The sequence below is a fragment of the Botrytis cinerea genome, chromosome 14 (genome assembly GCF_000143535.2).
Source record: "Botrytis cinerea B05.10 chromosome 14, complete sequence".
Taxonomy (NCBI): domain Eukaryota; kingdom Fungi; phylum Ascomycota; class Leotiomycetes; order Helotiales; family Sclerotiniaceae; genus Botrytis; species Botrytis cinerea.
In genome coordinates, this window is record NC_037323.1 from 1386385 (window position 1) to 1413312 (window position 26928).

The following is a 26928-nucleotide window of genomic DNA, read 5'->3' on the forward strand; positions in this document are numbered from 1 at the left end:
TACCGAGCACAAGTACCACGATCTTATTTCATGATATACCTAGCTCCCTCATTCCTCCACACCACACCCAGTGCTTTAGATTTCAATCCAAGTGCTTTCCATAAACACTGACATTTAGGGCTTTCAGTGCAGCCAGCCACTCAGATGCAAGATACCTCGATCTCAGCCTCGACCTCATACTCCTCATCCCCATCCCCCTTCTTCGCCCCCATCCTACAAATCGCCACTTTCTCAACCCGTACATCGCGCATCCATGTGAAATCAGCATACTTGGAAATGATATCCCGTGCATCAAACGTGAGACGTGCTTTGTGCTTTCCATGGCCCGAGGAACTTCCTCCTCTGCCTCTTCCTTGATTCCCACGTGCATTCCCGGTTCTTGTAGCTCTCGTGCCGGTGTCGGAATTCTGACGTACGCCGCGAACGTAGATTGTATTGACAATCGTAGCGTGCAGTAATAAGCCTCGTCCTTTTTCTTCGGGAAGCATGAATCCGGCGGTGGTGAAGGTGTCTTTGAGGGATTGACAGAAGGTTTGGAGATGCGAGTGTGGATCCTGGGGCGAGGTGTAGAGAATGGATGTAGACCAGGGTTGGTGCATTGGGTGGAGGGAAGTGAGGGTTATGTTGGGGAGTTGGATTTCTCTTTTGTCTGTTTCTGTTTCTGTTTCCCTTTCTTCGGTCCCTTCTTGTGCTTTCCCTGTGGGTATCGAGGGGGAGGAGAATATCCCGTTTAAGATCGAAGTGGCGCCTTGAATCCGCTCGGGGCTTTCGAGACTCATGACCCCGATGGTGAGATGTAGGGTGGATAGCGGACGGATGGCATCTTCGGGGATGGGAATCCGGTCGGGGTATTCTGTGGTGGGGGGCGTGGTGACGTCTTTTTTGAAGGTGTGGAGGGAGTGTTGGAGTTGGGCGTGCGAGGAGGTGGTGGTGAGGGGGATGCACAGGAAATGTGTTAAGCGGGGACGGGGGGGTTTAGGGGGCATGTTTTTTTTTGGGGGGGGGGGGGGGGGGGGGGGGGAGCAGGAGCAGGAGCGGGAGAGGGAGAGATTAGATTTTGAATTCTCTTGGTTTGTCCTCTGTCCCGTAATCCATAAGTGTGGTTATGGAGATGGGAATGGGGACAGGAATGGGGACAGGAATGGGAAAAGGAATTGAAAAGATCGGATTTCCAAGATGCTGATTATGGTGGGAAATCTTGGCCGGGGTTGGATCGACTTTGGTGTGGCATACTATGTATGTATCTGTGTAATAATATGTGATGCATGATAATAGGAACCCCGCAATCTCACATTCTTCACACATGTAGATAGATATATACATATATACGCACATGAGTGCGCCACACACACAGTACTATTTCCAAGAATCCTTTTTCAAATCCGCACTCGATATTTTGGGGGGTTGAATGGGAAATCGCATAGTTGTTTGAAGGTTACAACTTATTACCTATAACAATAACATGTTTTGAATTTGCTATAGAATTTCGACAGGATTGTATGTTATAACATGTTTTATCACCGAGTGGATCATATCACCGAATGGATCACTTTCACTTCAATTATTGATCTCTTATTTCAATATGCATTTTATTAATCAATTGAAATGTAATCGAATAATAAAGAAGTTCGAATACTTTTAGCTATTGAAGTTATTCAAAAAGACAAAAAACTTAATATTCGAAAAACTACTAAGCTATATAATTTACTATATATAATATTCAATTATAGAATGAATAGTTTTACTTTTCACGTTGAAATTCGAGTGAATTGTTATAATCTTATATAATTAAAAGAGGAAGTGATTATTCAATATATACTTGATATAGATTCAAAAGGATTTCCATTTAAATTTAGAATAATGGAAGATATAATGAATCATATTTTTAAATCGAGAGGTACAAAGTGTATTGAAAAGCTTTGGATGTATCGATTTGTAAAACATCGAATCAAATTAAAGATGTGTTTTAGTTATATTTATAACTTTCAAAGGACTCTCTACAAAAATCCTAAACTTATTAAGAAATAGTTTCGATTAGTTTTGAATATATAAGCGAAATATAATATTTTCGATTACGATTTCTACAATTTCGACGAAATAGGTTTTATAATAAATATAATATGCTTCGGAATAATAATAATTAATACTAAACGAAATGGTAAAAACAAAGTAATATAATTAGGCAATAAAGAATAGACTATAGCGATTATATATAATAATAGAGAGGGTAAAACTATACTCTCATTTTTAGTAATTCAAGGATAGGTCCATCTTTTCAATTGGTATATCGAAACTGATTTTTCTACGGATTAGGTTATTAAATCTATATCTAATAAATAAATAAATAATGAAACGGGTTTAGAATGATTGAAACATTTCAATAAATATATTAAGAATCGAAGAAAAAGCAAATATCGAATATTGATATTAGATAGGCATGAAAGCTACAAATCAAAAGCTTTTTAAGTATACTATAAAAAGAACGATATTATATATTTATATTTACCACCGCATTCAAATTATCTAATTCAATTACTTGATATAAATTGTTTTAGTAATCTGAAATATTCATATAGTAATCAAATTGATGAATTTATCAAAGCATATATCAATCATATCTCGAAGGTTGAATTCTTTATAACTTTTAAAGCTGTATACAAAGAATCAATTACTTTTCAGAATATAAAATTAGGATTTCAAAAAACAGGTTTAATATCATTTAGCCTTGAAGTTGTACTTTCGAAGTTAGATATTCGAATTTGTATACCTACCCCCCCCTTTTTCGATTTAAATCAATGGATCTTTCAAACCCCTTGCAATCCAATTGAAGCTCTTTCTCAATCAATATTAATTAAATCTCGAATAACTTGTTATCAATTAAGCTTTCCTACATCTATATTTGAAACTATATTAACTCTAGCTAAAAGTACAAAAAGATTAGCTTATAAGAATACATTTTTAAATGTAAAGATTCGTATACTTCGAACAGCAAATGAAGTATTAAGCAAACATCGACACACGAAAAAAACTCAATTACATCAAAAAGGAATACTTACTGGATAAAAGGTTTTTGATATATTATCTCAGTAAAAGATTGATATTCAGATTTAACACGATAAGTATCAAAATAAGGGAAATCCTATTAAGGAAGTATCTTTTAATAGATGTTGTAATAAATATGGAAAATCAGATTATAATTCAAGAATTTATCAAAACAATATAATAGATTCTAGATTATTAGATTCTTAATAATTTTAATTAATTGATTCAATTATTATTGAATAATATAAGTTTAAAATGGTAAATTGAGGTGAAAGTGATCTACTCGGTGATATGATCCACTCGGTGATAAAACATGTTATATATATATATATATATATTTTTCTTTTCCGTCCCAGCCAGCGCGTGACGCAACAACGCGCAATAACCAAAATCCGATAGCAAGCCTTCCCTTCCCTTCCCTTCCCTCCCACACCCACACCCACCACCCCAAGACAAAAACAAAAAACTTACACACACTGCAGATCTCCCGTCAACCCCTCACTCATGAATAGATCGATCATCACAGGTGAGATTGATTATCCATCCACCCATCCATCCATATCCATCCATATCCATCCATCCACACACACACACCTAGCGCTTAACACATACCGGTAATCCCATTGATTACCTACATCTACCCAGGAAATTAATGCATCCATCCATCCATCCATCCATCCATCTTTCTGTCCCTCGTCGCATCTCATGCTTCCAGGCAGCAGAATAAGAACCTCTCATCGTCCTTCATTTTATCAATCCGAATGCAATTCTCTCCACCACGCGAATATCCATTTGTTTCGCTTTGCTCCGTGGGCAAGGTAGGTAGGAGGGTTCATTTCACTTCGGCATTTCCTTTTTTGATGGTTTGATTTGGGTTGGCTGGGTTGTTTGTTTTTATTTTGCTTTCCTTTGGAAGAGTCTCTTCTTCTTTTCTTGAAGAGATTGCATTTTCTGATATCTTATTTTCTCGAGGTTTGCTGAGAAGAAAAAGGGTATTTATTGGATTTGGTGTTGTTCTTTGCCTATCTATCTACCTACCTCCCAGGTATCCAATTCTCAATATGCCCTCTTCATTTCTATCTCATCTGTTGCGAATTTACTAGCTTTCGGTCGAAAGAGAGAGAGAGATTGAAGTATCCCACTTACACTCATACTTACGCGATATACGGAGCTACCTTTCCTCGCCATCTCAGCTCTCATACTGGCAGGCATCCATCTAGCTACCGATCTAGATATCTAATTGAAACTCCATGCGAAATATTTCCGTATTTGTATAACACTGTACCTATTCGCGAGGTACACATAGTTTCATTCATCCGTTCATCATTTATCTATCCATCCATCCATCTATAAAAAAAAGGGTTCCGTCCTCTCCAACAACCCCCCGCAAAAATGAGCGGCAGAGAAAAGAAACACGCGCCAAAACCCTCATCTTCTCGAATCGATCTTGCGCATTCGCTTGCGCATCGCGCTGCATCCCCTTCTATCTCTGTCTCTGGATCTGGATCCGGGACTAGGACTACAAACACAAACCCACCAAGCGGAGAATACGATTCCCCCCCTTCTACTTCTACAACATCTCAATCGCAATTGCAATCGCAATCTTCCTTGGCAGAAATAACCGCACCACCACGCGTTCGACTCTCTCACCCCAATCCGCAATTGACCACACATCCAGCCGCCGATCCTCAAAGACGTAACACTCCCAGCCCATCCACTCATTTCCATCCACATTCATATTCTCGATCGCGCTCACGCTCCAAAACACCCTCTCCCCACGGCCACGACTCCGAAAACGAAGACTATCTCCCCTACACCTCCACCTCTGCCTCCGAAGAAGAAGAAGAAGAAGAAGAAGAAGAAGAACCTCTCCCCCCCGAATCCCAAATCCACAATCTAACCACCACTCTCCTGCACACGCGCGAAACCCTCCATCTTCTGCAAACCGCCCATTCCACCCTCCACACCAATTATCTCGCCACTGATTCCCAGCTGCGACTCCTCCGGTCCGCGCATACGAATTGTCCCAGTGCGGCAGAGGTACAGAGTCGTGTTGGAGCATTGATGTTGGATCGGGATGCGTTTCGCGAAGCGTATAATGATGCGATGGGAGAGATGAGGGGGAAGGATGAGGAGATTATGGCGTTGAGGGGACAGGTGAGGGGGTTGAAGGAGTGGGTGAGTAGTAGTGGGCGCGGTGGGGTGGGAGGGGAACAGGTCACGGATGAGGTGGTTGCGGAGAAGATGCAGTGGATTGGGAATGCGTTGCAGAATTGGGTGATATCGAATTTTAGGAGGGGAAGAATTGGTAGGTTTGGAGCTTTATTTTGGCACAGCTATGTTGGAAGAAATTTCATGAGCGCTCGTTGGGCGCGATAATATGTGAACATTGTATTGTTATTGACAATGTGGTAGTAAGGTAAAGTGTTAAATTAAGCTGACTTGTAATAGATTTAGAAAAAGCTTCAGATGAAGTACGGCAACAGTTGGAGCAATGGGTACCCATGTATCAGCATCTAGCAACATCATCTAAAATTAACTTCATACAATCACTTGTGTCTAGTATATTAGTGTTTGAAATCTTCCAGGCATATTTTGTCGGTCTCCCAGAGCAACAAGCCATGGAAATCGCAAGAACGGAGATAACTTTGGGTTCTTATGGTGAGAAAAGCCATTTGATTGTTCGTCGGAGTTTAAAGAGCTGATCGAGATGCAAAGGTCCCGAAGATGCAATGAACCAATGGCGATCCACAACGCTTGGGATTCTGTTGAAAGAAGCTCCTGAAAAGCTTAAATCAGAGACCACCGCTGTTGTCAATACCGTTGTTGCGCAACTCAATAGCTTGCTGGATCCGATATTTGATGTCCAAAGTACTGAAGCTAGAGATCAGTCGCTGAGAACCATAATAAGTGCTGCTATTGATCTTTCACGATTATTGCGAGCTCAAAAGGCAGTCTTTAGCATAATGATGCCCATAATTGAAGAACATCAACAAACGATGTTTGACGAGGAGAGAATGGAAGATATTGGGGGAGAGGATGAAGATACTTTAAACGAGCGAGAAATCGGCTGCGTAACGTTTCCTGGAATCTTGAAAGCAGGGGATGAAAATGGAGAGCGAAACCATTTGGTGAATATCGTTACGAAGATGAAGGTGCTTTGCGCTCCTGATTGATAGCTGCTAAGGAAAAAGTAATATCTTTATGACCGATTGCACATGAAAGAATACCCACGGAAGAGGGTGGAGAACTAATCTCTGCTACGCCGCTATATGACTCATGTCTTCATGCAACGGTTATGGAGAGTCTTGAGTGATAGGCTGGGCTATATCTTCAGATAATAAATCCCACAGATGTCTTGGAAGAGTTGTGACAATTCCAGCAAACAAACATACATACATGTGCATGTATACGTGTACCCCAATATAGGATCGCACATGATACCAGATACCGTGATTAACCGTCGAAGATCTTCGTCTTCGCATGTAACCCAGTAATAACTCCACATTCCATCATATCTCGAATCCGAAAGCGGGGTTGATGAGGCTCTGTTGTTACTAGGCAATTTGCAGCTGTCGAAATCATTGGCAAGTGCGGGGTTGAAAAGCGAGCCATGCGAGGGTAACCAATTTTCAATGTATGTGCTTGGATTTTACCCACAACTTTACATATGGCGTATATGTTTGCGTCAACGTTTTGGATTTATGATTGACAATGATGTTGATACCGAATTTATGTGTTTGTTCCGAGAAGTGCACCAGGTCATCATCAATGTGGCTGCTGTCATTGTCTCTCGAAACCCCAATCGGGAGATTGCAGCACGCACTGCAGATGTCGTATTCTACCTCGAAAGGGAGTGCATTGCAAATAAATCTTGGCGATAACGTATGAACTCTATGCGCGTTCGTGTATCGGTGGTGGTAAGAAAGCCATGTCACAGCAGAAGTCTCTTGTATTTTGAGTCGAGGTAGAAGCTAGAAACTATGTTAGCATTAGACAGAACTCCTTCAACTCGGTTGGCTTTAGTGATGGGCAAATGACGAGGGTATGGAATAGTTGCCGTGGGAATATGGGTCAAAACCCATGCTCGCTTGACCGAGTATACATAAATGTCGAATCAGAATGTTGAGAATGCGCTGCCGTAGCTCGTTTGAAGTGATTGTGGTCTGATGATCTTGCGTCTCTGGGAAATGATATCTTCTCACCTCCTCATTCGCATGATTTTTGTAGGAGTTGTGTCCATCCCATAATATGAATGCGCCATCAAGAGGCGGTGTGGGGTTGCGTGGGTGAAGTGGTCAATGGCTACCCTTTTCAAGAACCACTAGATTTCTAGGATCGTCGGGTAGCTACACGCAGCAAATACAAGAACTATGCGTTGCATGCCATCGCATCGCATCGCATCGCTCCAGTAATCTAACTTCGCATGATCCATTTGTTGGGGTGAGAATTCGGAGTATGCGTGCACACGATTTTGCTTACAGGATCGATGTGTAACGATCCCGAGACCCATGGGATCCTTGTATGCGAGCGTGGAATGTAGGATGCGGATGTGTTGTAGCTTGGGATTGTGGATGCTATGCGGTCGTGTTTGGGGCCGATGGAACCATCGCTCGTGAAGTGGCGAATGGGTGATGGGTTCGCTGGAAACGATTTGTTTCCTGTCCGTAAGAGTGCGTGGAAGAAAAGAAGCGGTTGACAGAAATCTCGGAAAGGGGAGAAGATTTCTCGGACAGAGTCTATGAAGTTTTGAGCCTCCCTGCTAGAGAGATATGTAAGTGGGTGGGAGCAAGATTTTGACTTGCTTCTTTAATCCGTTGTGTCCCCTCTAACCATTGATTTTGCGGTGGTCAGCAGCTTGATCCAACATCATCCATATCTTACTTCTTTTCACAGTGACGAACGTTTTCAAATAAGATACGACACTGGCCCATCTGTGCTCGCAAAGCCTCGAACGATAAGAACAATACTTCGATTGTCTGTTGGTTGTTGGTTGTTGATTGTTGATTGTTGATTCTTGCGCCAAAATCCGGGGAAGAAACGGAGCCAGAAAACTTCCACGCCGTTGGTTAGCCGCCTTATTAGAGCTTCTCTCGAGCTTGTTGAAGCCAATTTCCCCGCAAATATTGCGAAACATTATCTATCAACACCTAGCGTAATTGTCTCAAGGGATAACTGCCCCTCGAAATAACTCGGCATCAGATCAGACTTTCATTTCCAGGTCAGTATTTGTTGGATTGCTATTTGGACATACAAAGTTACTCCCATCACTCTTGAATCTCGTCGTTGTCATCGTCTTGAGTCCTCAATTCTGACGCTCGTCATATAATTTAGGGGTCCATTCGTTTGTTCCCAGTGATCGACAAGCCTATTCTTATCTTATCGACGCTCCGCCTTTCCCTTCACTGTCAACCTTATCCATCAAATCCATCATTTATATTGCGGAACCTCGATCATTATCATCAAAGTGTGCAGCTGCAAAGCTTACCTCTTGATCTGCGAACGTCGGTATAAGATGGCAACGTACGATAATGCACGTATTGACCGCTTCCTCAATGACTCCGAAATCCCTTTCGCAGGTCTCCCCAGCACACATCGTACAAGCCATACTGATATAGCATCTCTTCCCCGACAATTCGCAAACCAAACGTACGATGCCTCAACATGCTCGACTTTCAGCCAAGATCCCGCATCAACAATATCGCCCTGTAGCGAAAACGACGAAAGTGTGTTTAGTATGCAGTCTCGAGGGTCATACACGACAGCTACCAGTCAACAATCGACACAATCCAATCCTGTAGCCGGGTGGAACCTCCCAATACCTCAAATCTCCCGAATCAACACTGCTATTGTCCTTCCGTGTGAATTCATATCGATAAATTGTGGAGTAACATTCCATCCAGATGATTTCGATGACTGGCTTACGCACAGCCTTACGCATTTCAGTGACCTTCCTCCTCCATCGAAATGCCTCTGCCTCTTCTGTGATAGAGAATTCGAAGACACCAACGATTCGCGTAGCAATTGGTTGGATAGAATGATGCATAGCCGTGGTCATTTCCTTGATGGAAAAACAAACATTCGGCCAGACTTCTCGGTGATTGAATATATGCGGAAGAACAATCTGATGAATGAGGAGGATTACACTTTGGCTGGACAATATACCGAACGTCCATCAGTAGCGAGTCTCGTACGAAAAGGGTTTGAGACACCTGAAGCAAAACTCAAGCGGGAAAGAGAGTCCAAACTTCCATGGGATTTGCAAAAGGAAGAACGGCATCGCAAACGTTCAGGTCATGCACACAAAGGGAAAGAAAGGCAGAGGTCAACTTTTTCCAAAAAGCCAGTATCGATCGAGCATCCAGAATACACTTGAATTCTTTAGCTTGCCACTCTCGCAGAAGACCTGTCCTTCTGAACCCGAGGGAAATTTGGGAACCTATGCGACCTTATATTTACAATCTCGAACGGTGTGTGGCTATGCGGAGGGCAAATTTTGCCACTTATCTCTCCAGTTGTTTTGAATTCTCCGTACTCTGTGTTATTTAAATGCTCCCTCGCCGAATGAGTGAATTTATATGCGGGCTCCCTCTTTGATGCAGGAACACAGGCCCTCCCCGTTCGCCTCTTCGACAGGGCGTATCTGCTCGTTGCCTAAGCACGGTAAACTTAACCCAACAGGACACCGAGTGGGACCGACCAATAATCTTTTTTTGATTGCGCAACGTTAGGGTTTTATCGGGAGTTTTGTTTTGTCTCTTTTACGATTTTCGTATTTCACGATGCTGGACCATGGTCGAAAAGAAAAGTCTCTTGAACGATTTCTATACCCGAACATGTTTTTCTGTTTGTTTGTTTGTTTGTTTGTTTCTCCGAGGTGCATTTGTTTATATGCAATACGTTTGGGATATGATGACGTAGAACGCTACTCATGAGTTATGTTAATGTCGTTATGAATAATTAGTACTTCACCAGCAATTTTTGTCCCTTGCCAATCGTGTATATATGGGTAGGGTTTTCCAAGCGTTCTTCGGTGTCTGTAAATGGTAAGGCATATTTTCAGGAAGATGGTTCGATCGGATGTCATCTTGTCATATACTAGGCAGATGATTGAGATATATTGAGCGCGTCCAGAAAATCGTGCATTCGGATACCCTACTTGGGACAGAATTCCAGCCACTCAACATATATATGCGTTGGAGTAGATTAGATCGTCAAATAACCATGCATGTGAGGTATTCTGGGAGAAGCTTATGCTGTAAGGCGAACATCGACAGCCTTACGCACTATATTAGCGAGAAAGCCCTTGTCATCATGCCACCCGAAGTGGACATTTTGAAGCCGTCCTAATCTCCCAAATTATGAGCTCCCTAGCCATATTCAACTCTCACAAATGACAATAGTACTAAGTGATCTCGTGTCTAAAAATCATCAGAGCTCTACATTCGCTCTATATTCTCATTTTTGATAGCTGAAATAACACATATGTCTTTACAAAATACTACAGCGTTGCCTTCTTTGCCCGAGTCTAGCCTACATATCTAGGGTTTCAACTCAGCCACGAATTTAACCTTATGCACATACTTCACACGTCAGACCTTCTAGAAGCACGTTGATCTTTTAAATTTTCATGGCGGTACCTTTCATCATGCAATGTAACATGAGGGTTTCTTCCAATCATACTCTTTGTCTTGACGATAGGGCTCTGAGTGTGTGTGTGGGTGTGTGGAGAATCATACACAGCCTCATTCGTTTACGTGTGCTCGGCGCTCGGTGAACTAATCAGGGGCGCGAAATTGGGTGAAGCGATGGAAGGTTGAATGGGTTTAGATGGGTTATGTTTCTTGTTGTTTACCTTTTTTATGTCAATAATTTTCACAATAAGCACATTTCATGTTGATCAATTCTCGTAGCTGTCGATGTGATAAAGTTTTATCTCGTGTGGTATTAGCTCTGGTAGTGTGGTATGTACTGTTTACAGAGAAGAGGAATAGTTGATATGTTGTTGATTGAATTCTAGGGAATACGTGGAATGATTGAGTGAAATGTATCATGTATGAGCTATTATCATACTCATAATAGGATTAAAGCGCGAAGACCATAGCGAGGGGAGAGAGGGGGAGGAGCTACTTGATATTTATTTGGACGTGGAGAGTTATCTCAACCCAGTCTCTCTTCTCTTATGCCTCTTTGTTATCTTTGCTTGCTGTGCATCTTCAACTGTGGATGCCCTAATTCTCTGTCGTTGTTCCGAAACCTACTTTTCTGAGAACATCCCACTCCATAATATTTAAAAGTATCAAACGCTAAAACGACCCTACGATCGATACCGTTATCTTGCATTATACACCATTTCACCTCCAACTATTAAGCAATACCATCATCCACATTCATATTCACATCATCATCTCTTCTTTCTTATATACTTGCTCCAACCAGCTCTAACATGTGTTCTATCCTAAAACTATTCCAACTCCTCAGATCTATATTGATACGCCATTTTGCGCTCTTACTTGCACGCTGATGATCTGGCAGGTGGGCGATTCCGATAATTTGCTAGTCGGGAAATATATGTATGTGTTGTATTTTGTATGGACTGCAGAAATCTTTTCTGTATAAGTGAGTTTTCTGCTGGAAGTATAAGGTTACTCGCTGTGGATTAGTCAATCTGAGGTCAGGTTTCTGTGAGGTTTTATGGTGAGGGTTTCTCTGGCTGGAAAATCTCATTATATGACTAGCTCCGTATGGAGTGTTTGTAGATGCTTCGTGGGTTATGTAACCAGATGAGTAGATTACCCACTCTGCAAGCTGATCATCGCTTAGAGTATATATAAGTTATTGACGATGGGTTTTTAGCTTGAAGACGATTGTTATATTCAGTATATCTAGTAGTCTAGATTGGTAGACTGAATAGGAGCTCTCTATGTTCAGAAGCTCTTCAATCTTTGAAGAGGATTCAGAGATAAAGAATTTGAATGAAGTGTTGTGGTGCTAGGTCAGATTGTAAAGACATGAGGATAAAGAGGGGGTTGGAAGGTAAAATTTACCGAGTGACGAAGGAGGAGCTGCAAAGGTTTGCGAAGAGTGTGTAACATGAAATATGGGTGCTTGGATTATATGTGAATATTCCTTATTTCCTTGTACAAACCGCTGTATCTTCACATTGGACTTCTGACTTATAAATAATCCATGAATAGTTTATCTGTTCAGCAAAATCCACTCCAATACATGCCCAGCTTGCAGCAACGCTAAATATAATCACATGTTTCTTGTCATCTGTCACATACGACCATAGACTGAGGAGAATTGGGCATCCCGTCCGCTCTGCCATACACAAGCCTCAGATCGGTAGATTAGTAGTTGGGTGGGTGACCACCAGCGAATCCCTACTGTTGTATGTTTATTTTTCTTTTTTGGACTGGGGTCGTGGGAAAACCGCAGGAGAAAAGTAGCAGCTGGAACGGTAATCTTTCGGGAATTCAAAGTTGAAAGAGGAGAGAGATAGAAGGTGAAAGGAATAATATAGGTGTATGCAGTGAGCGGGATTGTGGATGCTCATGTTTTGGAAAATGGTGTTCTGGTATGTGGGATGGAGGGCGACGAGGAAGCAAGCGGGGGTTTTGATGCTACAATTGGATTGTTGGGATATTTGAAGTTTTCAAATGAAATATGTTATTCCTTCATGCCTTGAGCTAATTTCCATAATAGTATTTATTGCTCGTGTTCCGTAGATTGCGTTGTATAGTTATATGTACCGGATTGTTTGATAATGTTCATATATCTAATATTGATCTATATATTACTGAAGTCATTCAGTATTTGTTGACATCGCCTCGGTAGTGATTATGACTTCTTCATAATAGATATGATATAATGTATTGTATTGTGTCTGTCTATTCTAGGTTCAGAGCTACGAGAGCTATATACAATACACTTGTAAGAGTTGTGGCTATATCTCGTGGCACCCTTTATCAATTCATAACAAAATCCCTGCAAAAATGATGTTTTACTATACAAAATTAAATATTTGATAATTCTTCGAACTATTATATTATAAATTTGAAACTTCAATATAATAAAACTTACTAAATAATAATTCAAAAAAAATGAATAAAATAATTTTTATGATTTTTGTAATTGAAATACAAAACCTCAAAACTAGAATTTTCAGAAAATTCTAATATATAACACTTTTACTATACAAAATAATCAATTTTTTTGAAATTTTTGGAATTTTCAATTTCAAAACTCTACATTTCATTCGAAAAAAATTTAAAAAAATATTTCATTCATTTTTTTAAACAATTTTCATGATTTTCTATGATTTCTAATAAAAATTATTAGGATTATTCTAATTTGTATTAAATTTTCAAAGGATTGAAAAGTTGAATAAATGATAGTTTTTGATGTATTTTCGTTAAGGGTGTCACAAGCTATGGCCACAACTTTTACACTTATGTGTATATATCCACTTATATTGCAATGATATCACTTCAGTAACGAATACTACTAGAAATTTACAGGAATACAGTAATCCGATCTGGAATGAGTATCCTCAATCTATTTCGATATCTAAATAGACATTATAGAAGATATTCGTGAATTTTCAATTTATTCCAGAATTAAAAATGAGCGTTTCAAATCGAATTCTCATTTTCTCTTGCATTTCCCATAATATTTTATACATCGAATAGCTATAAAATTTATGTGATCTCTCTTTACATGTGCGGCCTGTTATATTAAAAGTTTAATACACGCTATCGTTGTATCACTATATGTTAGTACGAACATTATCTTAAGCTTGCTATATTTCTACGATATTTTTCAGAATATTTCGAACGAGTTGCATAGGCTGCGCAGAAACAATCTAAATCTACAGGTCATCAACAGGTAGTCTGTTCTATAGGCAATCTTTTGAAGATTCTATCTGCCTTGTAGATTATCTATATGGCCTTCGAAATAATATACTCTCTATATATCGGTTGTAAATAATCTGCAGATTTTCTGCGTGTATTAAGATTGTATAAATGTATAATATTAATACAAGTTTGTAATCTTGAAGCTTAAATCACCTATATTCTGAGTATAGCTTTAATATTCAAGTGAGAATTGAATGAAATCTTGGATTATTGATTTGTCCACAGATTATCTAACGATAGCTTAGAAGTAATCTATAGATAATTAGCAAATCGTCGGCAAAATTATAGATAGATGAGTTATTTGTATTATAAGAAATAATCTATAGTCCGATTGTAGTTAGTCTGCCTGAACTTTTCAATAATCTGCTCTGCAGACGGACAACCTGCAGACATTCTGCATGACCAATAACCTGGTCTGTAGGTACCCATTGCGTAGTCTAGACGATTATGATGGCGTTATTATCACACGGCAGAGAGAAGCCTTGTTCGAGAAAGTATCTGTCGATGTTTCCTGCAAAACGTCTAAATATCAAAGAGGGAGCCAAAGACACTCTACAGTTATCTTCCTTTAGCTCACCAAGAACGAATCATGTGAGTGTCTGATCATGCGAACGTATCCAAGAACTCCAAGGCACTCCCCACCAGATGAAGACTACCAGTAATCAACACTACCGCTTCATCACCGCCTTTTCCTCCACAATTGCTATCACCATAACCATGAGCTGCACATCGAATAGCCTCTTCGACGGTCCGCATAACGGTCACTGCAGATTCTCCTCCACTGATCTCAGCCCAGAACTTTGCTGATTCATGTTGCACTTTAAGATCTTGGATCGAATCTCCCGAGTATGTCATAGAGACACGCTCAATATCCGGAGCTGCATTTCTTTCCCATAGAGTATTAGTACAAAATATCGCTTGATGGAAAATCGGCTCTACGCTAGCGAAATGCGACATGACCTGCCAAAGATGACGGAGTAGCGCCGTTGCATCCTTTGTTTGCTGATTGAATATAAGAACACGTCGAGCTTGTTTCTGTACTACCATATTTTTAACTGCCCAAGGCCCTAAAACTTCAATGCTTTCTATGGTATGGGCTCCATCAAGTAACCAACGGATTCCGTGATTGTGCCGCGTCTCACACCGCCCTGGCCATTGTGCTTTTTCCAGACCCCGACGAAACTTCTCAGGCAATGGAGATTTCATGAATGTCGTTGTTTCTGCGATACCACTAAATCCCATCCGGCAAAGATGTTTGGCAGCTACTGCCACCGCCAAACTAGCATTTATTCGTTGGAAATCACCTCGAAGGCCAAGTTCGATGGATTCAAGATCTGGATGTGTTGCAACGACATGAAGATCTACACCTTCATACGCCGCTGTAGTTTTTAACACAGCCATGGCTTCTGGGTCTTGTGGCGCCGTAAACACAGGAGCTCCTTTTTTCATGATACCTGCCTTGGCCCATGCAATCCCCTCTAACGTAGAACCAAGTATATCGGTATGTTCTAGTCCCAAACTAGTTATAGCGCAGACACTAGGCTGGCGGAGAATATTGGTTGAGTCATAGCGTCCCCCAATACCAACCTCTACGACCGCCGCATCAACCTTTTCCTGCATAAATGCATGCAGACCCATCAGCGTGAGGAACTTCGCGAATGGTGGACTCGATGAGAGCTCTCGGCTGTCCATTCCTAGCCGTACCCATATTTCCGATAGATAATGTGCAAACTTGTTTTCATCGAGGGGAGTGTCTGTAAAGTCAGTCGCCTGTGACTCTCTTATTCGGATTCGTTCCCGAACGCTACGCATGTGCGGTGATGTATATAAACCAATCTTTTTCAACGAAGCAGAAGTATTATCCTCAGAATCACATTCATCAGCCAGGTATTCAGATAATATCGAGAAAACAAAGGCTGCTGTTGAGCCTTTTCCTTTCGACCCAGCAATGTGTATAGCGTTTAACACATTGAAGTCGGCAGGCTGATGGGTATACAGTTGTCAACTTCAGTACTCGATGTAGTAGGACATTACTGAAGAAGCTTGCCTTGTATCCAATTTCCTCACACCACTCTTCCATCTGCCGTAAGAGGAGATTGCGATCTTCGAGTCCAATTGTCTCTTGTCGCGATTCAAAATTTGTTCGTAAACGATTGAGTTGACGAAGGGCATTCTAGTTATGTGTCAGCCTCGATATGTGATCAAACATGTAAGTACCAACATGATAAATTTGATTTGATAATTGCGACTGATCGGTCGGAACAGGAGAACTAGACTGCGCTATATATGATGGTGAAGCCATTTATGATGATTTATAGCCTTGATGGAGAGATGCCGTGACTACCAATATCATCTTGCAACTTGTAAGTAGCGCAATTGAGCACATGAGCCGAATATCTTGTTTTGTTTTATATTCATGTATGACCAGGTTGACGCTGCTGGCACGAGATTGAGGGTTTGTCCACACGGCATTTCACTACTATCCGAAATTGATTTAGTAAGTAAACCCACGGGTCTATCAAAAAGAAAGTCAAAAATACGTTCAATTCTTAACTTCCAATGTGATACTGAAAGATGACATGACTCAAGAGGCATCCAAATTTGCTACTCGGTGATGTTTGTGATATTGACAGGGGCTGATGATATAAATCGGATTAACGATGTAACTTTATGAGTATATACTGAAGAAAAGATATTTGAAAAGGCATCAAAATCTAATCTGAAATATGGCTAGTGTTGAAACCTTTACTCGTAATAGGATTCTTGCTCGTAGATGAATTGATGTTGAAATGCAAACCATATGAGCTTTGCCAATTCGTAGGAGAAAGAACAGACCGGAATTGACCACTAGCGAAACCCTTCAATAATCTAGTTGTTCCATTTCAATGTAGATAATTACAACTTTAATAATATCATAGCTGAAAGTTATTTAAGAGTGTGTTTAGTATCATTAACTCTCATTGTTCTATTTGTAATTGATTTTTATAGAATTCATTGAGGTAATCAATTTTGGCCTCATTTTTTACATGGGTAACTTTTTTTGGCGAGGGATTCGCCAAAACATCAGCCGGGGAAACATTTGTCAAATCCGGGTCGGGATATTCTGAAGATTGCTCTGCAAGCCATGAAGCCATGAATGACGTGTCATGCAGGATTTCTGTTTAAAACGATTTCTTCATCTGATATACTATAATTCGATCTTAGACGTCATTGTTTGATACCCACAATCATTATCTGATTATTGTCTGCAATTGCTCTTGGCAGAAATATGTGCATGACTCGTCATTTCAGCTTTCAGCTTTCAGCTTCCAGCTTCCGAGAGAATCTAAAATGCGACTTGGAATGTAAGAGATCATAAGGAGCTGCATATTCCTTTTATCTCAGCGTGCAGAAACCTATCTTCTCAAATTCTCCATGCCATCTGTTTATTGAAATGCAATCTTTGAACCAATCATCACTAGTCGCTTCGAGATGGACTGCTTCCATTCCTTTTTGCTCCCTACCACATTTTGTATTTGGTGCTCCGCATGAGAATCTCGACTCAAAAAAGTTGATTATCGATACGCTTCGCCCAGATGACCGATCTTTATCCTTAGCAGAATATCGTGATCTCTCTGTTCGCATCGCAGTGGGCTTAAGACGACTAGGGGTCCAACCTAAGGATCGAATTTTATGTCTTTCGGGTAATGCAATAGCATACCCGGCCCTTTTGATGGGCACAGTGATGGCGGGCTGTATCTTTGTGCCTGGGCAGCCTAGTTACGGGCATTCAGAATTGGAAAGACTGCTCACACTTGCAAAGCCCTCGTTAATTTTGACTCAACGAGCGCATCTAGGTGTCCTGTTGGAAGCCGAAGGTATAGTTTCTTGCCCAGCCTTAGAGCGGAAATCCATCTTTATCTTTGATGATGACATTCTTGATAGCACGGGTATATCATTCCTCAATGTACCTCACTGGCAGGAGATGGTCGGCTCTCTAGACGATAGTGATTGGAAGTATCCCAACGTCAGATCCTCGCTTGATTACAACAGTACCATTGTCATAATGTTCACATCAGGTACAACCGGGCATCCCAAGGGAGTCGAGATTTCCCATCACAACTATATCTCAGCCGCCTTGAGTTATATGCAGCGAGTGTCTCTTCACCCTGACTGGCAGCAGAGCATGAAAGGTACAGGCAAGGATGTCAATCCGATTCGTGTTTTAGGCGCGCTCGGAATGCACCACATCCTTGGTCAAAGATCTTATAGTGTTATCTTTCCAAAGCTTGGAGTCCCGCTATATCTCTTGTGCCGGCCAAGCGTGCAGGATATCTTGAACGCTGTGGAAACTTACAAGATCTCTGACGCAATCATCAGGAGTTCCATGCTTACTGAAATCGTGAAACTCTTTACTTGTAATCTTGGAGAAAAACTACGTTCTTTGAGGAGAGTGGAGGCATCTGCAGCTCCAATGGGACAGTTAACCAAAACAATACTGGAGCAAATAGGCGTCGGGAGAGTTACCCGAGTCTGGGGATTGACTGAGTATGAAAGTTCTTCTCATAAAAATAAAAATACAGTTTAGACGCTAACCAATGAATCGTCCTTTTCAGACTTGGATTGATCACCGGTCATGATATGATGGCTTGTTCGCCGTCTGAATCCGTTGGGGAACTCCACGCCAACTTTGAGGGAAAGGTAACGGATACCAGTGAGCCTAATCGAATTGTGTGCCGTAATACTATTGGTGATATCTGGATCCGTGCGCCTAGCCTTAGCAAAGGGTACTATCAAAATCCAGAGGCTACCAGTGAAGCTTTTGGAGCCGATGGGTGGTTCTCTACCGGAGATGTAGGATATGTCGATAACCATGGAATGTGGTATATTGTGGATCGTAAAAAGGTACCATATTCCCCACCAAGGCAGACTTACAGGCAGAACTGATAGTATAGATAGGACTTGATTAAAGTGAACGGAAATCATGTAGCACCAACTGAACTTGAAGCTGTGCTACTTCGTCATCCAAAAATCATGGATGCTGGAATCGTCGGCGTTGCTGTGTAGGCCGATCATATCTTACCCTCTGGAGGCTATCTGTTATTAATTGAACATAGATACCAAGATGAAGGACCACGCGCATATATTGTAACCGCCCCTGAATCAGCACTGTCCGCCGCTGAAGTTAATAATTTCATGGTCGATAAGATTGCCCCATATAAGTATCTCTCTGGAGGCATCTCGTTCATTCCAAGTATCCCGCGGAATTTGGTAATATTGCACTAGCCGTCTCTCTAAGTGCGAACGAAGCTGACATTGTGCAGAGCGGAAAAATCATACGTGAACAGCTGCGAGAAATGGCGAAGATGGAACTCGGTTACTCCAAAGGACACTACCATGGTATACGTGCAGTGCCCGCTGAGTTGGCTTCTCTTTAATCTCCTGCACAGATGTTTTAAAGGGAGAGAAGAGCCATAGATTTTGTCGGCCTGTAGGCTCCACAGTGTAGTGGTATTGTATTTTTGAAAGTATTTTTGAAAGAAAAATATGTAGAACGGAGTCGTGATTCGCTATCACACAGTATCAAACCACCAGAAACTTTTCATCCGACACGTATCATCCATTTTGACCGTCTTCTGTCTGAAGTATCGGGAGAAGATAGAAGATCCTTATCAACCTGCAGGCACTCGACCCGTGCTTACCTTCCCAATCAGTATTCATAATAATATATATAAACTAATCTTAAAATACTGCAGATGAAAGCACTCCATGTGTCAAAAGCGAAAAGCGGTGTCATTAAAACTTATCAAATGATAGTTCGGGTCCAGAAAGGAACGAAAACCAGCTTTGACTATACCCCGCATTTATCAGATTCTATCTCAACTATAAAAATTCCGGCAGATACTAGATCAGATAGAATAATAAAGTTCGATGTATCAATACCTCCTACACAATACCACTATACTCAAAGTGACCTGGCAGTTAGATGTTCCTCCCCTCCCTCCCCCCAAAAAGCGGAAGCAAGGAGCACGTGCAACCGGAACGGAAAAACCATCATCCCTCGCGAAAACTTTTCACCCCTGACTAAAAAAAAATCCATCAAAAACCTCACCTCCCCTCTCAAAAACAAAGCAAAAAAGAACTTCAAATGAACGAATTATTCATTTGATGATGGACTAGCGGCGAATCGAACGCCGGACCTCTCCCATGCTAAGGGAACATTATACCACTAAACCACAAGCCCGTTTTAGATGTTAGAACTGTAGTCAAAAGGAGATATAAAGGATGGATAGCAGAGTGGAACAAAGGGAGTGGATGAAGTGGATTTTGAGACGGACGTGCCCCGAAGCTAAAAAAGGAATGGAGACTCATTTAGTACAAGGGATCATTAGAGGATATTATAATATCAAACTACAACCTCCATTTGTTGTTCTTCTCCACTACATTCTAGAATTTAACTTTTTTAGTTATTATAAGTACACTTTCTGTAAAGGAGTGTTCTACAAATCAACCCGTAGCAACCAAGTTGCCCGAAGTGGCATACTATCCTGAAGCTCACAGCCTATCAGAAGGGAAGAAGTGCAGATATTATTGGGTAGTAGAATCAGCATAGTGAAGCTACTTCAGCCAACATCCTAGATTGAAGAAATGCAATATTACGAGTTGCTTTGATAGGAAAAAAAAGCACCCACAGTACCGGGAACACTTGTCTTGACAACTAATCATGATCAATGACCAGTTGTGGTATTCAACCAGCTATAAGAACTAGTGGGTCACCCTTCATCTTCAGTTTTCAGAAACCACTTCATCAAACTCTCACAATCCTGTCAAAAACATAATCTCAAGCCTTTCCTCCACGAGCAACACTACCAACTTCACTAAGATGCCTTCTCAAAATACCACCACCGCCGCGGATGCTTCTCAGCAAAAGTGGATTGAAAAGATCTATGCTGATGCCGCCAACGACACCCGCAACCAGCCCTGGAAAGCAGCCCTTCCCGAAACCAACGATGTCGAGGAGCCAGGTTCTTCTGATGAATCTGACGAGGAACTCGTCAAAACTAGTGGACCACTCGATATCTTGACCCACTTCCTCAATGTATAAGAAAGTCGTCGAAGTGAATGATTTTACCTCGCATTGTCTAATGAGATTCTTGTTCTAATTGTTGTACCAGAGGCTATGGTATCATTTGGGCTACCATATTTTCAGCTCTGGGGGATATACGACATGAAGTTTGCTAAGTTTGAAGCGTAGGCGGATTATTAGTCTGGTTATCATTTATTCTCGTGCCTGAGCTCTGCCCTGAAAGCTGTGTTGGATGTTTTTTTATGAGATTTTGGAGTTATAGTAGACCTGAATTCAATCTACTCTCAAAAAGAATTTCATGATGCCAGTGACTGTCTAAAAATGATGTACCTTTGCAAAGAAAATCCACGACGAATACTTACTACCATTGACGTGCTCCAAGTGAACAACTACCTACATGTGAAATTACCCCAGCCTTATGCATGCAAGTGTTCTTGTGAGAAAAACACTGGGTAAGAACCCAGATGAACCTCTTGTATACCCGGTTGAGTTTACACATACTTTCATGTATATCTTACGATTTAGAATATCATCTGAGAATGTTGAAATAACGATGAGGCTAGCTCGATGGCTGATTCTCACTGAGTTTCTATTTTTCACCTAAATTTCCACCTAAATTTTCAGAACGTAAAGATGTGACTATCTAGTGTGGATATGTAAATAAAATGACCCTCATTTCAATGCTCTGTCGGGGGGATGTGCCAGCAGGAATGCCGTTTTGTAGAAATGATACATGAGGACAAACTAAAGGTGTTTCATTAGCTGTGATCAAGAGAAATTCTTCAGAACGAACCTACCTTCCGCCTGCGTTTCTTCTGTGTCAAATTGTTTAAAGATCAAGACCTCATTAACATCTTGTTTTTTCAGAAAATACCATTTATGATTTTCACGGTGCATCATATACATATTTGCGCTCTGGTAAGTCCGTCGAATGTTATCCGTTTCTACAAGATCGTCTTGCAGAGATACTGTGCTACCGTCGCAAAGTGCTAGAGGCCAATCTTCGACGGCATGAAAAAGTGGTAGCCAGAGACTTGATGAAGCATATGGTCAGCAAATTCTGTCATTGCATTGCAGGCGTAGCCCAAAATAGGGGAACAGTACTTCACAATCCGAACTCGTCCCCTTAGTAGATAATCCGCCTCATCTGGAAATTCTCGGAGTACATATTTGCAGTGGTCGCAATAAGCGGCTTAAATAGTACGACTAGCTATGGATACCCACAGCTACAAATAGCTTAAAGAATGAAAAAAGCTATATTCATTAATCAATAGATAATTATAAATATTAATACTTCATTTTCATAAATTGATTAAATAAAGTATATATAATACAAGTATTATTTAATAAACTCTATTCGCTTAGGATTTTGTTTTATTATAATAAAATCATTATTAATTCTAATTTCAAATAATTTCTTTGATTTCTATATATAAAATATATACAAATTGCAAATCTATGGGTATCTATAAATATTTGTAAATGCAAAAAAATGTTTTTAAACTATTTATAATGGTTAGATATTAAGATATCTAATTAACTATTTATTAATAATGACTTGAGTTGAGGTTTGAAAAATTAATACGAAACCCACTCATTGCGACCACTGCATACTTCTAATATATATAAAGATATTAGAAATGTAATTAAACTTTAAAACCTTAAAATCTTATAATTCTCTTTTCTTTTCTGATTCTCTTTCTTATTCTCTTTCTAAATCTCTTCTAAATCTCTTTCTAAATCTCTTTTCTTTTCTAAATATCTTTCTTATTATCTTTCTAATTCTCTTTTTAATTCTCTCTCTTATTCTCTTTCTTATTCTCTTTTCAATTCTCTTTCTAATTTTTTTTATTCAAATTCTAATTTAGATTCTAATTTAGATTTTAATTTAGATTTTAATATTAAAAAACATTCAAAGCAATTATATTTAAAATATTTATATTCCCTACTTACTAATACATTTCTGAATACATTTTCTTTTAATTTAATTTATTCAATCTATTAATTCTATTATTATTATAAAGCTTATTTTAAAACTAATTAAATTATTAGAAATCTTTTAATTGTTTTAATCTAATTATTTCTTTTTCAATCGAATTTTCTTTCCTTTTAAGGTTGTATATTAGATTGAAATAATTTCATATAATTTTTCCTTTTGTTTAATTAAAACAATCTTATTTTAGTATTGGTATATTATTTATAATCAATCAAAAGGGATTTTATAAATTTGCAAATATGAAAATGACCTACTATATAGATATATGATTATATAATATATATATGGAGTACTTTTCCATTTGGTTTGCTTCTACGAAACCATAAGAAAAAAAGAAAAAAAGCTACTATGAATCCACAGGCAAGGATTTTCTTTCTTTACTCTTATCTTGGTGCTCGGTGAATGTCCATATATGCTGATTTAGGTAACGACCCCAACACCCACATCTAGAATAGAACAATGCCTATGTAATTCAACATCGACGAACATTAGGATTATGGAGCCAGTATTTTGATAGAGGAAACCGCAACATTTCATGACAATCATATAGAAACGATGTTGTATAAAAACAAGGGTTAATATAAGCTTGATGTTGTTGCTCTCGTGCATAGGCTAATCTGATTGGTTTGTAGTTGTTGCGTGAACAACCCTTGCCAGAAGTCTTACTATCGTTATCTTCTCAATTTTTTTGGTCCAAACATCTCTGCATACCAATGAAGCTATCGAATTTGGACTTGACCCTTTTATAATTTGAAGCGTGTAATATACTTTCAAGGTACGACATTCAATAAGCATGTAGATCTAAGATTATCAATTATTGCATGCATGGAAAAATCTTCATAATTTGACGTGATCCGGATATCGGTTTTTTGACTCGGTAGGGCACCCCAGCAATCTACTGCTCATCGACTTTCCTGACCATCTGCCACATTGTCATGGGCCCTAGACTTGTTGCAATCTTTGTCCACTCCTCGTCCGGTTCATCAATCGGCTCTGGTACCAAATTGTTTTCATTTACAACTGCAAACCCATGCTTCTTGTAAAGGGGGACTCCGTAGACTGTTGCATCGAGCCAAATCTCAACACCCATTTCCTTTGCCTTCTCAATACCCCATTTCATTATCATATCTGCAACTCCCTGGCGGCGGAACTCCGGGTGGGTATAAATAATATTCAAATCTTCCAATCAACTTGTTGTCAGTAGAATATTCATGTGAAGTTTAGATGAGCTTGCTCGTGCTTACAGAGCTGCGGCTTAGGGGCCAGTCTCTCACGAGGAGCATCGAAACGCTGCAATGCTGCTGCAACAAAATCTCTCTGGCCTCCTTCAGGGTACCATGATACCTCGGAATGGTCGTCTTCATGCTCGAAAGGATTCGTTGGACAAATTTTCCACAACGCAGCACCAACGATTTTACCAGACTCTGTGTCGATAACTTTGTGCCAATAGCTAGTAGGATCCGACTGATGCCACTGTAATTGACGAGAAGTGCATTCTTTCAGAGACTCTTCTCGAGCTGTTGGACCGGCTCCAATAATAGGGCAGAATAAACGAAAAAAGGATTGTTGGGGATTCTCATATGAAATCCATTCACACTCAATAAGCTCCTGAAAATCCTTGACATAGTCAACGTCCTTGAGTTCTAAAGGCATGCTGGCAGTGGTATGGTTGCGAAAACAAATCTCTAATTCTCAATCTTCGATTAAGGGGTCTTATATGGCCGAATGTGATGAGGGAAGACGAGACAAGCTTATCATAAAAATAGTTGTATAACCAACCAAACAAGTGAGCAATAACTGCGCCGCAAAATGTTTATCTCTAGCCAATAACCGACTTCAACCTCTTACAAATTCATTCATATTGTGTTACAACCCCTTCAGCGAAGCTAGCTGTTTTTACTGTTTGCAAGTCTGCAGCATTCTGCCTGTGCCGCAAACTGACAGGGAAGGCAGTGGCAGGGAGGGGGAGGAGATTTCGGAGTATTGCGACCAACATTACCTTTCAAGGTTGGTATGCATCGCCCTGCCTTTGGGATTCATTTGCGTGTCTGTCTTATCAAAAATGTACGATATTTTGTCACTAGCTAACACTTAATAGTGGAGCCGTTTCCGAACTTTCTATCCTGTCCACTCTCGAAATCAAGTCGATTTTCATCATGAATCGGACGCAGGTTTTTATCACTGATACAAACAAGACTCCGCTGATAGAACTGTTTGTTTGGGTCCCATTATCAATTTCATGCCTTGGAGTAGCTGCTCGGCTGGCTACAAAGATAGCGATTTTCAAAAAATTACACTTGCAAGATCATCTAGTCTCTATATCTATTGTAAGAGGCCTAGCTTAGCAATGCGCTAAATCGATCTTGCTGCTGACTTTCGATCATAGCTTCTAGCAATTGGTCAATCAATTGCAGTCACCATACAGTGTTCGAACGGTTACGGTCAACACCTCTCTACACTGAGCACCTCTCATCAAGAAGGACTATAAAAAGTAGGTGTTGACTTTGTGAGCTTCTAAGACAGAGCTGACAATGTTTATCATAGGCCGGATATGCCGCAAACCTACTATTTATTGCCAGCTTGTGTTTTGTCAAACTGTCGATCGCCTCATTCATTGACGACTTGACGCCAATCACTCGAGAAAGACAGGCCGCCAGAGCCATTGGGTTAATAATATTGCTATGGACTATCTCTTCAATCTTCTCTTCCGCTTTTCAATGTTCGGTGTCTAGGCCTTGGGATAGAATCAATGGCTCTTGCATCAACCAAGTGAGTGTGGCGGTCCGCTGCGCCAGAGTAGACACTGATGAAAGTAGAAAGAGTTTGGGAATTACTATGCGGCTGTGAATATCATAACAGATTTTAGTTTGATTTTGATGGTTGTAGCTATTGCAACTCACATTCAAACCTCTCGGCTCAGAAGATTGGCTATAATGGTCATCTTTGGCATTCGGATATGGTCAGTACAGCCCCTTCTTTCTAGGTCTGTATCATTGGTTGACAGGAAATAGTGTCATTGCGGCAACTGGTGTTCAAATCTACTATTTGAACAAACCTTCAAAAGATCTAGCCTTTGACCCATGGCCAGAAGCAATTATCACCCAGATCGTCCTGTGTCTCAGTATTCTTACTGCTTGTCTTCCATATATGAAGTTATTTTTGAACAGCCTAGAGTCTGGAATGATACGTGTAAACGATCTACAGCATCGGGGTTAAACGGATATCCCTATATACAATCATTACCTCCAAAACAAATCAAATAGCTCTGACAACAAAAAATCGAAGGTGAAGAATATCCTTAACAATACTTTTCAATCTCAAAGTCATATCAGCACAGATCACTACAAGCTATCAAGTATTTCGCCAGAAAATTCTCATTCTCAATTAGTGGTAGTAACAGTTATATCTGGAGCTGAAAGTGGCGCTTGGGATAGGCAAAGTCGAGAAAGCTAGACGAGTCAAACTAGGATTATTAGAGAAACGCGGAGCTGGAACGTAGAGTTGCAAAATACTAGCCTTACTAAATAATGAAATCCTAAATAGAAATACTTTTAATCTGAATATCAAGTATATATAAATACAAGAGTTCTATAATTTGTTTCATTTTGATTCTATATTTTAAAATATAAAAAATTATTGCTACAATTATATCCCATTGTATTTTTAATAACTCTATAAGATTTTATAATATAATTAGTTTTCTTTTTAAGAATACCTTATTACATTTATATGTAGATATAAATTATATATATATTTGTAATTGTTAATTCCTATTCTGATAAATCTAGTATCTATTTATAGATATAGGGTTCAATACTGCACCGCAGAAATGAAACAATGGGCAATCAAGTGGTATCTTGCAAGCACGCATTAGAAAAACCATCCATTTCCCACTTATTTACTCG

General features: G+C 40.0%; 7 protein-coding genes across 8 annotated transcripts; 4 read left to right on the top strand and 3 right to left on the bottom strand.

The window, feature by feature from the left end:
- Positions 1-1303, bottom strand: BCIN_14g03640 (hypothetical protein). The gene has a single exon (XM_001549455.2). It carries the CDS (start codon positions 984-986, stop codon positions 141-143), a length of 846 nt encoding a protein of 281 aa, XP_001549505.2. The 5' UTR covers positions 987-1303; the 3' UTR covers positions 1-140.
- A 2190-nt stretch (positions 1304-3493) lies between these two features.
- On the top strand, positions 3494-6417 carry BCIN_14g03650 (hypothetical protein). Its single transcript, XM_024697183.1, has 3 exons — positions 3494-5350; positions 5494-5703; positions 5761-6417. The coding sequence occupies exons 1-3, from the start codon at positions 4435-4437 to the stop codon at positions 6216-6218; spliced, it is 1584 nt and encodes a 527-aa protein (XP_024552998.1). The 5' UTR covers positions 3494-4434; the 3' UTR covers positions 6219-6417.
- A 1296-nt stretch (positions 6418-7713) lies between these two features.
- BCIN_14g03660 (hypothetical protein) lies at positions 7714-10234 on the top strand. Its single transcript, XM_024697184.1, has 3 exons — positions 7714-7816; positions 7939-8263; positions 8377-10234. The coding sequence occupies exon 3, from the start codon at positions 8558-8560 to the stop codon at positions 9416-9418; it is 861 nt and encodes a 286-aa protein (XP_024552999.1). The 5' UTR covers positions 7714-7816; positions 7939-8263; positions 8377-8557; the 3' UTR covers positions 9419-10234.
- Positions 10235-14156: 3922 nt separating this feature from the next.
- On the bottom strand, positions 14157-16481 carry BCIN_14g03670 (hypothetical protein). The gene is made up of 3 exons (XM_024697185.1): positions 16183-16481; positions 16009-16134; positions 14157-15944 (listed from the first exon to the last, which is right to left on the bottom strand). The coding sequence occupies exons 1-3, from the start codon at positions 16261-16263 to the stop codon at positions 14565-14567; spliced, it is 1587 nt and encodes a 528-aa protein (XP_024553000.1). The 5' UTR covers positions 16264-16481; the 3' UTR covers positions 14157-14564.
- Positions 16482-17278: 797 nt separating this feature from the next.
- Positions 17279-19891, top strand: BCIN_14g03680 (hypothetical protein). 2 transcript variants are annotated; one of them, XM_024697187.1, is made up of 6 exons: positions 17279-17818; positions 17886-18488; positions 18557-18845; positions 18900-19003; positions 19058-19211; positions 19265-19891. In XM_024697187.1, the coding sequence occupies exons 2-6, from the start codon at positions 17926-17928 to the stop codon at positions 19376-19378; spliced, it is 1224 nt and encodes a 407-aa protein (XP_024553001.1). In that variant the 5' UTR covers positions 17279-17818; positions 17886-17925; the 3' UTR covers positions 19379-19891. The 2 variants fall into 2 exon arrangements, with proteins under 2 accessions (XP_024553001.1, XP_024553002.1); XM_024697186.1 differs by having other exon boundaries at positions 17279-18488.
- Positions 19892-20823: 932 nt separating this feature from the next.
- On the top strand, positions 20824-21045 carry BCIN_14g03690 (hypothetical protein; the record flags this gene model as incomplete). Its single annotated transcript, XM_001549463.1, has 1 exon — positions 20824-21045. One exon carries the CDS (start codon positions 20824-20826, stop codon positions 21043-21045), a length of 222 nt encoding a protein of 73 aa, XP_001549513.1.
- A 2692-nt stretch (positions 21046-23737) lies between these two features.
- Positions 23738-24914, bottom strand: BCIN_14g03700 (hypothetical protein). Its single transcript, XM_001549464.2, has 2 exons — positions 24268-24914; positions 23738-24202 (listed from the first exon to the last, which is right to left on the bottom strand). Exons 1-2 carry the CDS (start codon positions 24674-24676, stop codon positions 23919-23921), a joined length of 693 nt encoding a protein of 230 aa, XP_001549514.2. The 5' UTR covers positions 24677-24914; the 3' UTR covers positions 23738-23918.
- Positions 24915-26928: the final 2014 nt, after the last annotated feature.

What these genes read in the sequence shown, in the direction of transcription:
- BCIN_14g03640 (XM_001549455.2), bottom strand. Translation starts at nt 986, where the DNA reads ATGCCCCCTAAACCCCCCCGTCCCCGCTTAACACATTTCCTGTGCATC.
- BCIN_14g03650 (XM_024697183.1), top strand. Translation starts at nt 4,435, where the DNA reads ATGAGCGGCAGAGAAAAGAAACACGCGCCAAAACCCTCATCTTCTCGA. An exon ending in TTTTAGGAGGGGAAGAATTG is followed by an intron (nt 5,351 to 5,493) that starts GTAGGTTTGGAG and finishes GACTTGTAATAG; the next exon opens with ATTTAGAAAAAGCTTCAGAT. An exon ending in GATAACTTTGGGTTCTTATG is followed by an intron (nt 5,704 to 5,760) that starts GTGAGAAAAGCC and finishes CGAGATGCAAAG; the next exon opens with GTCCCGAAGATGCAATGAAC.
- BCIN_14g03660 (XM_024697184.1), top strand. Translation starts at nt 8,558, where the DNA reads ATGGCAACGTACGATAATGCACGTATTGACCGCTTCCTCAATGACTCC.
- BCIN_14g03670 (XM_024697185.1), bottom strand. Translation starts at nt 16,263, where the DNA reads ATGGCTTCACCATCATATATAGCGCAGTCTAGTTCTCCTGTTCCGACC. An exon ending in TATCAAATCAAATTTATCAT is followed by an intron (nt 16,135 to 16,182) that starts GTTGGTACTTAC and finishes ACACATAACTAG; the next exon opens with AATGCCCTTCGTCAACTCAA. An exon ending in GTGAGGAAATTGGATACAAG is followed by an intron (nt 15,945 to 16,008) that starts GCAAGCTTCTTC and finishes TATACCCATCAG; the next exon opens with CCTGCCGACTTCAATGTGTT.
- BCIN_14g03680 (XM_024697186.1), top strand. Translation starts at nt 17,395, where the DNA reads ATGCAATCTTTGAACCAATCATCACTAGTCGCTTCGAGATGGACTGCT. An exon ending in CGAGTCTGGGGATTGACTGA is followed by an intron (nt 18,489 to 18,556) that starts GTATGAAAGTTC and finishes CGTCCTTTTCAG; the next exon opens with ACTTGGATTGATCACCGGTC. An exon ending in CAAGTATCCCGCGGAATTTG is followed by an intron (nt 19,212 to 19,264) that starts GTAATATTGCAC and finishes GACATTGTGCAG; the next exon opens with AGCGGAAAAATCATACGTGA.
- BCIN_14g03700 (XM_001549464.2), bottom strand. Translation starts at nt 24,676, where the DNA reads ATGCCTTTAGAACTCAAGGACGTTGACTATGTCAAGGATTTTCAGGAG. An exon ending in GGCCCCTAAGCCGCAGCTCT is followed by an intron (nt 24,203 to 24,267) that starts GTAAGCACGAGC and finishes GTTGATTGGAAG; the next exon opens with ATTTGAATATTATTTATACC.